The 12,139-nt window shown below is 37.9% G+C and overlaps 1 protein-coding gene and 1 long non-coding RNA gene across 2 annotated transcripts in view; one reads left to right on the forward strand and one right to left on the reverse strand.

Annotated features, from left to right (window-relative positions):
- APIP (APAF1 interacting protein) overlaps positions 1–12,139 on the forward strand; it is a 13,727-nt gene continuing 1,588 nt past the window's right edge. The window contains exons 1-7 of the mRNA XM_083863443.1: positions 1–114; positions 2,856–2,956; positions 5,825–5,873; positions 7,217–7,334; positions 8,373–8,508; positions 11,080–11,247; positions 11,788–11,910. Coding sequence (XP_083719569.1) covers positions 10–114; positions 2,856–2,956; positions 5,825–5,873; positions 7,217–7,334; positions 8,373–8,508; positions 11,080–11,247; positions 11,788–11,887 — 777 coding nt within the window. The 5' untranslated portion in view covers positions 1–9 and the 3' untranslated portion in view covers positions 11,888–11,910. The remainder of the gene's footprint in view (positions 115–2,855; positions 2,957–5,824; positions 5,874–7,216; positions 7,335–8,372; positions 8,509–11,079; positions 11,248–11,787; positions 11,911–12,139) is intronic.
- The window catches only part of LOC310910600, a 21,887-nt gene continuing 18,163 nt past the window's right edge, over positions 8,416–12,139 (reverse strand). The window contains exon 3 of the long non-coding RNA XR_014590382.1: positions 8,416–8,516. This is a non-coding gene — a long non-coding RNA (uncharacterized lncRNA). The remainder of the gene's footprint in view (positions 8,517–12,139) is intronic.

A 12,139-nucleotide genomic window follows, 5' to 3' on the forward strand; every position in this document is an offset into this window, starting at 1 on the left:
GGCCGGGGGATGCCCAGCGCTCCGCAGGCGCCCGTGCAGGCCCCCAAAGAAGGCCCCGAGCAAGGACCCCGCGCTGCCCGCGCCATGGCGGCCGCCGGCGGGGACGCGGCGCAGGTAACGCGGGCCGGGGGCGGCGGGGCCGTGCCTCCGCTCCCAGCGCTCCCCGACACCGCGGGCATGAGCCCGCTCTTGAGCCTGGGCAGCTGGCCAGCAGCTTCGCAGGGGGTCATTAGCAGGGAGGTCCTGGGAGTATTGGTGGATGGCAAGTTGACTATGAGCTGGCAGTGTGCCTTGGCGGCCGGGAGCAAATCCAGCCGGCAGGATCCAGACGGGTTCCGTGTCCAGCATTCCAGGAGCAACGTTCATAAGCTAAACCACCTCAACACGGGGATGAACTTCTCTAGGTTGAGGCTGGCAGAGCACTGGGGTAGGCCGGCCAAGGGAGCCGTGGAGTCTCCCTCTCTGGGAACATTGAAACGCAGCTGGAGGGTTTCCTGTGTCACCTGCCCTAGGTGACCCTGCCTTGGTGGGGGGATTGCACGGGATTGTCTCCAAAAGTCTCTTCCAACCCTATTTTGTGCTCCTGTTATAAATTTATATTATCAAGTATGGCTTTTCTCAGGATGTGTGCTATATGATTAATAACGTTGTGGTGAGGATATAAGTATTTTATTTCTGCTTTTAGTAAAAAGAGTTAAACGTAGCAGTAGTAGTTGATACAGTCTGCTTAAACTGTCTGTTTGGTCGGGATAACATCCAGTGAACATGTAAAGAAGACCCTCCTATTGATATACCAACTATCAGCATCTGCCATCTGAAGAAATTATGGACCAAGGCCCAAGCTGGAGGTGATAGTAAAAACACAGCCAAAACACACATGCTCTAAAAAGGCAGACCCAAAGAGAGACCATACAAAACAATTCCTAAAATACAGAAAATAGTTTATAGAAAAATATGAGTATTCAACAAATTGATACAATAAAAAGAGTATTTAAAGAATGTCTCTAATATAGCAGGGTGTGGATGTAGCTGAATGCCAAATCACCCAGCCAGCCACACTTTGCTTTTTTCCTATCTCCTAATTGTCCTAATTTTTTTATTAAACCTATTTCTTAAAACTTACCAAAAAAGTGAACCTTGTTTTTCACACTCCTATATAAACATGTTACAAAATTTAGTACAGTTTTCAGAATGTTGCCAGCTGTCAGTCCAGCTGCATCTACAGGACTCATGGCTCTTTTCATGTTAACTGGGGTTGTTTGGGTTTGTTTTGTGATTTGGTTTTCTTTTGCTTTTTTGAATTGGTCTTTGGGATTTTCAGTATCATCACAGCCAGAGCATGAGCTGGCAGTGCTCTGCTTCCAAACACAATAAACATTGAGCATATGGCTCAGAACACCTTTCCAGTTTGTATGTGACACTGGTGGAGAAACCAGCCCATGCTTCAAAACCAGCATGAACTGACAGCAGGGAGATGAGAGGTATCAGCAGCCTGGATGATGGGGCCTGTCAGGGAAGAGGGAAAGAATCTAGTTCATCATAAACTAAACCAAGCAGAAAAAAAGAGTAGCAGATTGAGTTGTCATTAAACATAAAACATTGTCACAGATGTGAAAGGGAAGAGCATCTTCTGCATGTCCATGATCTTTGGTAAGAGAGAACAAATCTTGTGGCTCACTGTCACTGGAGGTTGTAAAGATGAGGTTAGAGTAGGAGATTCCAAACATTGTCAAACCTGCCCCAGGTTGCCATCTCCAGTAGTTCACCTTCCCAGTCCCTGTCTCAGCACCACTGCCTCATGTTCCTATTCCATGCTGCCTCCCCACCCTTAGTTCTGCAAGTCCAACACCACCTGGAAGCACTTCTTTCTAAACATTTCAGCAGCAAAGGTATTGGCACCAATAACCACCTGCCTGCCATTTTTGCTGTGTGCTGCTTTTGCTTTGGTTCTCTCTATTCCTTTGGTATTGACAAAATACTCCCCCCTAATATGGATTATTGCTGATAAACAAAATATTTTTCTTGGAAATGTTATTTGATGGGCTTAATGATCAATGTGAGCAGTAAAGCAGCTAATAATTTGTCATTTAAGAAAAACTTTTAAAGTTTCTAGTTACTGTAATAAAAAAAAGTGAATCCTATAAAAAAGGCACACCATAAAAGCATTTGTTTTACTGTGGTAATGCAGGTAGAAATCTTATCTCTGGTTAATATATAGATATGGATATTAATGTAATAATGGAATATGGAAAAAATACAAGTTTTTTTTTTCCTTCTAAAGAAATAGTAAAATAATGCAATTTGCCTTCTGACTAAACAGCCTGGAAAATAACTTTGTGTAGGAATGTAAAGTTCATAAAATAATTTGCATGTATTTTCTGTGGTGCTTTTGAGTGCTGTAAAAAATATGTAGTGACTCATAAATTTGTAAATCAAGAAAATAAACTTACAGAAAAACTGATTTAATAGGAAAACTATTAGTCAAGCTTTTAAAAATAGATAATGTTAGTTGCATTTATTTTTCCTTTTTTTTGTGCAATAGTCCATTACATAATCCTGCTGGTGTGATATCTACAGGCCAGTGCGCTCAAATAAATTTTAGATGAGACCTTTCCTGTAAAGGAGAGTCAGACACCTTATTTGGAGGTTTTGTTTGTTTGCGATGGCCCTGGCAGAGCATAAAGGGCATTGTGTAAACATGCAATTATTTTGTAATTAAAGTTCATTGGCACAAATTAGGCCATTTTGCTGCAGTATGAAAGTACTAATTCCTTTCAGCTCAGTTTGAGAGCTTGAATTCTTAGGTTTGAGGTGCTTCTAATGGCTTTTTATTTATTTATTTAACTTCTTTTTAGGATGGGTTACATCCAAGGAATCTTATCCCAGAGCTTTGCAGACTGTTTTATGGTTTAGGCTGGGTAACAGGAACTGGTGGAGGAATCAGCTTGAAACATGGGTAAGTAATGATGAAAGAGAAATAATGTGCTCATGAGAGAGGCTGGCTGTGTTTAGTAGTTGGTGGGGGCATTTCGGTTCTGTGAGAAATGTTTGCAGGTCAAGAGTGAGCAATAAGTTAGAGGGGGAAATGAACAATGTGCCAAATTTAACCATACAGGAAGAAGGTGAATAGTCTGAATTAATCATTGTAGACCCTTCAAAGGAAAGAGACAACTTCAGAGCGTGACCTTATCCCATCCTTTTCCTACCTTTGTTTAAGGTAGATGCATTGTCTTTAAAGAACAATTGTTACCCCTTTTTCATTTCACTGACTATGGAATTTAGAGTGGGTTACATCAGGCATGCAGCTTTCAAATGCCTGTGGTTAAATAAGATCAGTCTCACCCTGGACATTTTGCAGGCCAGATATTTCCTCTAAGACAGAAATTAACTGTTCCGCTGAGGTGATTTCTAAGGAGACAAATACTTCACATGTAATTAAAGCACAGTAGGTAACAGCAACAATTTTTTGTCTCTATCTCCTACAAAGAAGCGCCACTTTTTGTTTTAATTTTCTTGTCTCCTGCCTATTCATAATCCCCAATCCTTTTAGTGGAAACAGAGCTCCTCTCAGTGGCCACTGAAAAAAAGATAAGTCCTCATTCTGCAAAAAGCCTTGCATGGTGCCTGCAGTTCTGTACCCAGTCACAAGGTTGTGACATGATCTTCAGAGTATCTGACCTGTCATTTTTCTGGTATACACTTGCATGCATGCACTAACAGCCATTGCTAATCAAATATGTATTATAAATATATATATGAATAAAAGACCCTAAATGCTCCTACTTGTGCTGTTTGAACTTTGTGCAGATCATTTCACCTCCTTACTTGATTTTGCAAGTGAAGCAACAGCAGTAATAATAATGAGATGAATAAAAACAGGGTAAATTCTTGATTTTAAAGTTTCTGCAGGAAGATCTTTCTAGCACTAATTTGTCATAAGTAGCTAAATGTAGCCTAATTGTCTTTATCATTCCAGTGCAACTCTTGTTGGTTGTGGCAAGACAAGTGGCATTATCAGAGAATGCACTTACATAGTAACATAGTTTTCTTTAGTAGTTTTATAGCTTGTTTACTTGGCATCATTAGAAAGGAAAATGTAAAAGAACAGTTGAAATTTGATTTAAATATAACAACTGTTTTTACCAGCTGATCTTAATCAGCCCTACTCACTGTGCAGTTCATATCAACTATCAAGAAAAAAAACCAATTTGGACTTGGCATAGCATATTAAAAATGGATGTAGAATTCTTTGTGAGGTATCTTGTATTTGAAGACTATTTTGTCATCAAACTTTCTCTTTCTGGTTAAGTACTAAAAAATAAGAAAATCTGGTTTGAGAAAAATTGTGTGTCTGTCATAAGTAATGGGATTTACCACTTGATTTCTCTTCTTGCTCATGCAAATTAATCAAGACTAAATTAATGCAATGCTGGCAGTGTTAATTCAGGAATATCATAAATTACAAATACGCTAAAGCCACACTTTTCTGTGCTTCACAGACATTTTAACGCTGTGAGTAGTACATCATCTTAAGAGTTTTATTTTTGGAAGAATTAAAATCACAGAATTATTTAGGGTGGTAAAAATCCTTAATATCATGGAGTGTCCAACTGTAAACCTACCACTGCCAAGTTCTCCACTAAACCACGTTCCTAAGCAGCATGCCTAAATGTCTTTTTAAAACTTCCAGAGATCGTGAGCCAACTGCTTTCCTGGGCAGTCCATTCCAATTCTTGGTAACTCTTTCAGTGAAGGCATTTTTCCTGATATCCAATTTAAATGTCCCCTGATGCAAATTCACTCTTGTCCTGTCACTGGTTACCTGGGAGAAGACACCAACCTCGCCTTGCTACACCCTCCTTTCAGGCAGTTGTAGACAACAATGAGGTCTTCCTGAGCCTCCTTTTCTCCAGGCTAAATACCCCCAGCTCCCTCAGGTGCTCCTCACAGGACTTGTGCTCCAGACCCTTCCATAGCTCCAGTACTCTTGTCCAGAAATACAAACACCCATGCTCCATAGGAGATGTATCTGTAACTTGACTAATCACTAGATGTCTCTGTGCTCCTGAATTTAGTGTGTGACTGCTGAAGCCAAATAGTGATTGCAATTCAGAGAGAGAATCTAGTTGGGGGGGGTTGTGCTAATAATGAAAATAATGCAGTACCATCTTGAAATCATTTTAGTTTCAAACAGTTTTTACAGTTTTTTGTTCATGTAGTCTTTGCAAGAAGTGACTCACTTCTACTTAAATTTCAGTCATTTAATTGCACTGAATTATTGCTATCTCTTTATCAATACAAATAAACATGGAACTGCACTAGAAACCTAACCTGCGCAGTTAAAAAAGAAAGTTTTACAATGTTGAATGTTGCAGATAATTATTACTGTTTATAGATAGTTCATGGATTTTTATGCAGTGGTTTTGTCACCTGCCTTGTCACAGATCAATATCTGCTTGCAATTTCCCATTTAATTTTTATTTTGAATTCTAGAAAGTTGAGGTTGAGTTACTGCAGGGAGAGACTTTTTCTTTGTTGGAGAAATAAGGCTGCACTTTTTATGTGCATTTCAGATTTCTGCCAAGTTGAAAGCAGGGTTTTGTATCCCTGCAAGTTAGAAATTTTATTTGGCCTTGTACAATTTAGTTCTATTTTGAAAACTATCTACCTGTCAATGTATGGAAAGAGCAACAAAGTTTTTAAATTGTGAGGGTCTAGATTTGCTGTTTCCTTTTTGGTGGCTCAAGAGCCTGAATGCCTGTACAGTGGAACAGTCATTGCTCAACTGTGTTTACTGACTTTTCTTATCTGCAACTTTTCCTAGGGATGAAATCTACATCGCTCCTTCAGGGGTCCAGAAGGAAAGAATACAGGTGTGTATTTATAATTATACCTCAGAGCTCATCTTGATATGGATGGAAGTGCCTTTCTTTAGAGATTTATTTTTCCTTATGTGAAGTTACAAACTTGTTATACTTTACTGAAACAACTGATGATTTCTCCCAGTACTCCACTATCATAGCAAGCCAGTATGTGTTCCAGTGGCCAGTGTAGATTAGTCTTGATGTTCCCCTTGCTTTAAATTAAGACAAAGCAGTGTGAGAGTGGAGCATTACTCCAGTCTGTTTTTATTCTTTGTCAGGCTTGGTTGGCTGTACCTGTCTGGCTACAGTTTCAAGTTATCCACGTAAATAGGCATTAACACCTCATCGCTGTGTGTTTTCATTTGGGCAATTGCAAATATTTGTCTTGATATTCTCAGTAAATAACTGAGCTCTCCCCTTGAAAAGGTGACCTTGTCTATCTGTCTGCTTTCCAAAAAACCCCAAAATGTAAGAGGAGGGGAGAACGGTAAACAATACCTATTTTATGACAGCAGGAATTCCCCCAGAGCAGAGTAAGACATGGAAAGGATTTGTCATCTCGTAAATCTGAGGATAAATACAGTGAGGAGTGAAAGGAATTTCTTCACTGATAGAAACTTGGGGTCCCACAGCAGTGTTTGCTGTGGATGTGGACAAGTAAGGCAGGCAAAGGTGTGTAAGATAACCGTGATTGTCTGGTCTGTACTCGCAGTAACAAGAAGATTAAGCACAGTCAGAGAGGAAATCTCCTGCAATTGTATTTTCTGCTGATTTTTAAAATCACATTAAAATTTTATTACTGTCCCGAACAATTCTTTGTACTATTATGAATAGCTAATTGATGCAAAGGTAATATTCATGTAAAGCTACTAAAGGCAAAGTTTAAAAAGAAATAGTTCTACAAGTTAAATGTATTATTTTTAAGTTTAACTCACACTGTTTGTTAGTTCTTTTAAGTAGGGAAGGAAAAGTACATCTACATTTCTTATTTTGAATCTGTTACTACTTTTCCTTTTGATCTATTGTTATTACTGAGCTACACTGTCTCCTTTCTGATAAAATTGTAATTTTACAAATATTTGCATGGCATCAGTCTGAGGAAAAAGAACACCTAATATTAATTTCCCTTACACGATGTCGGTAAGTACTATTAGAAGTGGGAATAAATGTGGAGCATTACAGCACTTTTACAGAGTTAAAATTACATTCTGTATTAAATACATGGTTTGTATATATTTGTTTCTCTGGAAGGAAAAACAAAACTATTTGAGGTCAAATATCAAATTAAACTATTTGAGGTCAAATATCAAACAAAACTATCACAGAGCAAAATAATTTCTTTGTTCTTACAGCCAGAAGATATGTTTGTTTGTGACATAAATGAACGGGACATCAGCGGTCCTCCACTGCACAAGAAACTAAAGAAAAGCCAGTGCACACCTCTTTTTATGAATGCTTACACTATGAGAGGTATGTAGCAATGTTTGCAGTCCAGCAGCGACTGAAACACTGTAAATGTACATCCACAAAATTGCTATTCCGTACCATATTCCTTTTACATAGAAGTTACAGTGAAATAAACATGAAACTAAAAAATAAATAGATTTGCAAGGGTATATATACAATGGTATATAATCCATAGTAACACCCTGTCAGTATCACTTGCAATTTGTTGTGGCTATGCCTGTGATCATGTTTTCAGCACTGATTTTTAGTGCAGAGTATTGGTAGGTTACACGGGAACCCCGAGATTACCGCAGTTTTATATCAGTGGTTTTGCCAATTCAGCTATTACAGTTTAAATCTTTTTGCATCCCTTGTCTTAGATTAACAGTTATAAATTATGGATAGGTGAAAACAGTATGAAACTTTTTTTTTTGCACATAGACAGTAGTAGAGAGCTTTTGATGTTGTGTAAAATTTACATCTGTTATTTTAGAAAGGATTTAGGGAGTCTCTTCCTGCACAAGCAGCTTACATGTGTACTCAAGAAATAGCAGCATTGCATTTTTATAAGTAGATTATAATTATTGTTTACCTATCTTTCCATCATGACACAATAAGATAATGATGACTGTTTTTTCAGAGAATCAGCAGATAATTGAAGAAAACATAAGAAGAAAATAAAAGGCTTTAAGCTTTCATTTCACAAATTGAGAATTCTTTATAACCTCAGAACTCTGATAAAATCAACAGTGTCTCAGACATTGCAAAAAATAAAGAAATGTACAAGTAATGTTTCTGCTCAAATTTGAAGTAGTGTCTCTCCTGGAATTTGTCATTAACTAAAAGTTAACACAAGTGTCCTAAGACAATCCATAATTATCCCTTATATGTGAGTAATTACCTCACACCTTCATTTAGCTTGCTGTGTATTTTTTCCTGTCATACAGCAGATCACCATTTGCTAAGATGCCTAATCAAAGGAAATAAATCAAATATATGAATAAAATTTTCTTAATAGACACATTTTAAAATTAATTCTAAATTTTATTTTTGTGTTCTTAGGGGCAGGTGCAGTGATCCATACACATTCCAAGGCAGCTGTTATGGCTACCCTTCTTTACCCAGGGAGTGAGTTCTCTATCACCCATCAGGAGATGATAAAAGGAATCCAGAAGTGTACTTCAGGAGGCTATTACAGGTACTTCTCTATAAGAGAAAAAGGAAAAGAGGCATGACATTTGATAATTTGCTTTCAGCAATATAAGTACAAGTCATTTGAGTTATATACTTGAACATGTGTAATATGAAGTATTAGGAATAAGAAGTGGAAAGACCTCTGGAATGAATGAGTCACCACTGACTTTCTGTAGGATCTGAAGCCTGTGGAAGAGATCTGAGATAAAATCTTGTAATGCCAAGGCTGCTGTGGTCTGTTGAGCTACAGGAAGGAGCCAAATAAAGAGCTACATCCTGGGATGTTACCACATCTGTACAACATTCAGCTGAAACTGGAGCCAGCCAACACCAGGCTGGATTGATAGCATATGCAAACTACATTTGGGTGGACTTCACATATCACTGCCTGTGCTAGTTTAGGGCATGTTAAGAGAGTAGAGGATTTCAGATTTACTTGACAGAGTTTGAAAGAAAATTCAGAATAAACAGCTCATTAAAGATAATGTTATTACTTTTCAAGGATGAGCTCTGAGGTAAGTGCTGAGTTATTCCAAATTATGTGTGATGGCTTGTTTTGAGATCTCCACCCACAGAGTGTTGAATTGGGATCTGCAAACAACATTTATATAACATGTGACAAGGAGATGAGAAATTGAAATGCTAAATTCTTTCTACTTTTTGATGTTAATTTTTGTATCTAACTATTGCCCTTTGGCAAGGGAGCAAACCATATGTGATTTTACGCCCAGGCATATTTTATTCCATTTTGGTTGACTTGCCAGTTTTACTTTCTTGTCACCATTAGCATGTGCATTTTTAATGTGGTAAACTACAAGCCCTTGTATTGAATTGTCTAACAACACTGGCTTTTATAAAATCCACAACAATTCTTTTAATATGCGTTTTGAACTCTCAACCACTCCTAAACCCTAGTCAGGAAACACTGTATTTATGGGGTTCCATACCTCCGAGTTTTCCTGTGTCATTTTATTAATTTACCAGAAAAACTCAAGAAATCAAAGCTCCAGGTTATATGGCTCATAAGCACGTATTCATCCATCCTAGAGTGATTCCACTGACTTCCCTCACACACATCTCCCTGTTGAATTCAAAACAAAAATGAGACCTTGGGTTCAAAATACAAAATGGGACTTCTCAAAAAAGGGGATTGCATGTTGTTTCTAGTCACATAAATCCTTTCTGGAAGCTGTCCAGGAAAATGCTACAGATAGAATAATCAGAAGTGTATGTTGGCCTAAATATGACTTCAGTGATCCCAGACTAGGTTTACCTTTGATTACCATAGAAGGAAAATTAGATCAGTAGTAAACAGCTTTGAAAGTCAGATTGTCACAAGGTATTTAACATCAAGGTTTGCCTAAATATGAGCTGCTTATATTTCAATCAAAAAGAAATCCTGTGTATTTAACTCATTCAGAGTTTTCTGGACATTTTTTAGGTATTAGTTCTTGATAGAAAGCTTATGGTCCTGGTTAGGAATCAGTTATGGTATTTATAGCAGCTTCCATGCTCAAGCAGAAAGCAGAACCTAGGAAGCCAATCCATTAACTCATTTGGCCTCATTAGTAACAAACACTCCAAGTGTAATTTTAGTGATCAGAATTTATAAGAGTCAAAGTAAAGCTTCAAATACCACCTCGCTTTGTTCATTCACTATTTTTTTTATAGCCTTCCTTGAGAAAGCATCAGCATTGAGAACTGTAAGGGATGAGACTTTATCTTCTGAATATTTGATTTAAAATACAAGCTATTAGTGTTGGGATTTTTTATCATTGCTTTCTTTCTGCGTTTTACAAAAGAAAGTACTACTAGCATCCATTTGTGAAATATCTATGTGATCTCAATGATAAATCTGAACCTGAACTGGGGACTTATTAAAACTATTTAAACAAGTTTCTGCTAGTGTTAATTAAGGTTCAAACAATGCCAAATATCCCAGTCCTCCTTCAGAAGAAACTCTTAGGCAAGTTCCACTGAGTAACGTGCATCATCTTGTCTTTGGAGCTGGGATTCTCAGGCTCTCTTAAGATCACTTGTAGCCCACCAATGACTCCATCACAGACAATTTATTTTTCATGTGTTGACTCTACATTCTATTTATATGCCTTAGCAGGACAGTCTTCCAGGGGCTTTCTGGACTACCTAAATTAATTTTTTGTGCTCTCCAGCAAATAGCTTCATTTCCTTCTTCATGATATGATTCTTTTAAATAATTTAATCTGAGGTAAAGCTTGCAGATGATGCCAGTACAGGATGAAAAGTTTGAAAAAGTTGTAAAGGGACCCGACTACAAAGTGATATGGGAATAAACAGATTCACCTAATAGATTAAAGTGTTTTCTTTTTGTGCCTCAAGTGTAGCTCAGGTATTGACAGTGTAATATGTGTTCAGGAGCAGGAGATGTTCCTGAGAATTCCTATGCTACAGCATGACTCACAGGAGAAGAGCATAAAATCTAGCACTGGGACTTTAACATTTTACACAGTAAGAGGATAATCTCTTTCCTAGGGAAAAGCTTCATACATCCAAGCACAAGGGTTTTCTAAATATGTTAACATGCCTTTTTTAATAGATATGATGATACCCTGGTGGTTCCTATTATTGAGAATACACCAGAAGAGAAAGATCTCAAGGAGAGAATGGCACGTGCAATGGAAAAATACCCAGACTCTTGTGCTGTCTTGGTCAGACGTCACGGTGTTTATGTATGGGGAGAGACATGGGAAAAAGCCAAAACTATGTGAGTACAATTCAGGAATATGCTATCTCTTGCCTCAAGATATTAATGAGCTTAATGCTGTGTATATTTCCAGCCCATGGACAATGATTCAGAATATTATGGCCTCACTGCATGTATAGGAAGCTTTGGGGGATGGATTCATCCATGATTCCATTGCTTGGTTTTCCTTTCATATCAATGCTGGCTGATAAGGTTGCTAACATTTTCCTTTCAGACAAGTCAACAAGTCCCTCCTCATATGAAACATGCAGGCAGTCTCTGCTTTTATATGACACCTGCCAATACTGTTGGTGTAGTCCTCTCTAGTCCCATTTTTGGAATTTAACTCATCTGCTGATGGAAATGCAGCAAATCAGTATTATGTAATAATGGCAAAATGGCACTTCCCATTCCACAGCATTGGAAATAAACAATAATAGAGCTGTCCAGTCAGACTGTCACATTGGTGATAAAATCTTAAGGAAGGAAAATACTAATTTTCATAAAACATGGTAAGACTTGAGCTTTACTTACATTGCATTTTTTCCCTATTTATTTTAGGTGTGAATGTTATGACTACTTGTTTGATATCGCAGTGCAGATGAAGCAGCATGGGCTAGATCCTTCAAAACATCCATCAGGAGAAAATGGGATCTTGTAAATGTCAACAACCTTTATATTCAGGTGTGAATTTATCTGTAAGGATGATCTGTTTGGAGGGAGAGACTACAGATGACACCATCACTTCAGTCTGCTTTCCCACTAAGGAAACTTCAGGATTGCTCATCTTCCCCTAGTCTGCTGCATTACCACTGCAGTTGTAATATGCCTGAAGTAGTGCTCCTTTTCCACACAATGCAACAAAAAAATATATGTATAAATAGCTACATATGTCTGTTGCATATTTAGTACC

The sequence above is a fragment of the Zosterops lateralis genome, assembly GCF_965231275.1.
Source record: "Zosterops lateralis genome assembly, chromosome: 6".
Classification (NCBI taxonomy): Eukaryota; Metazoa; Chordata; class Aves; order Passeriformes; family Zosteropidae; genus Zosterops; species Zosterops lateralis.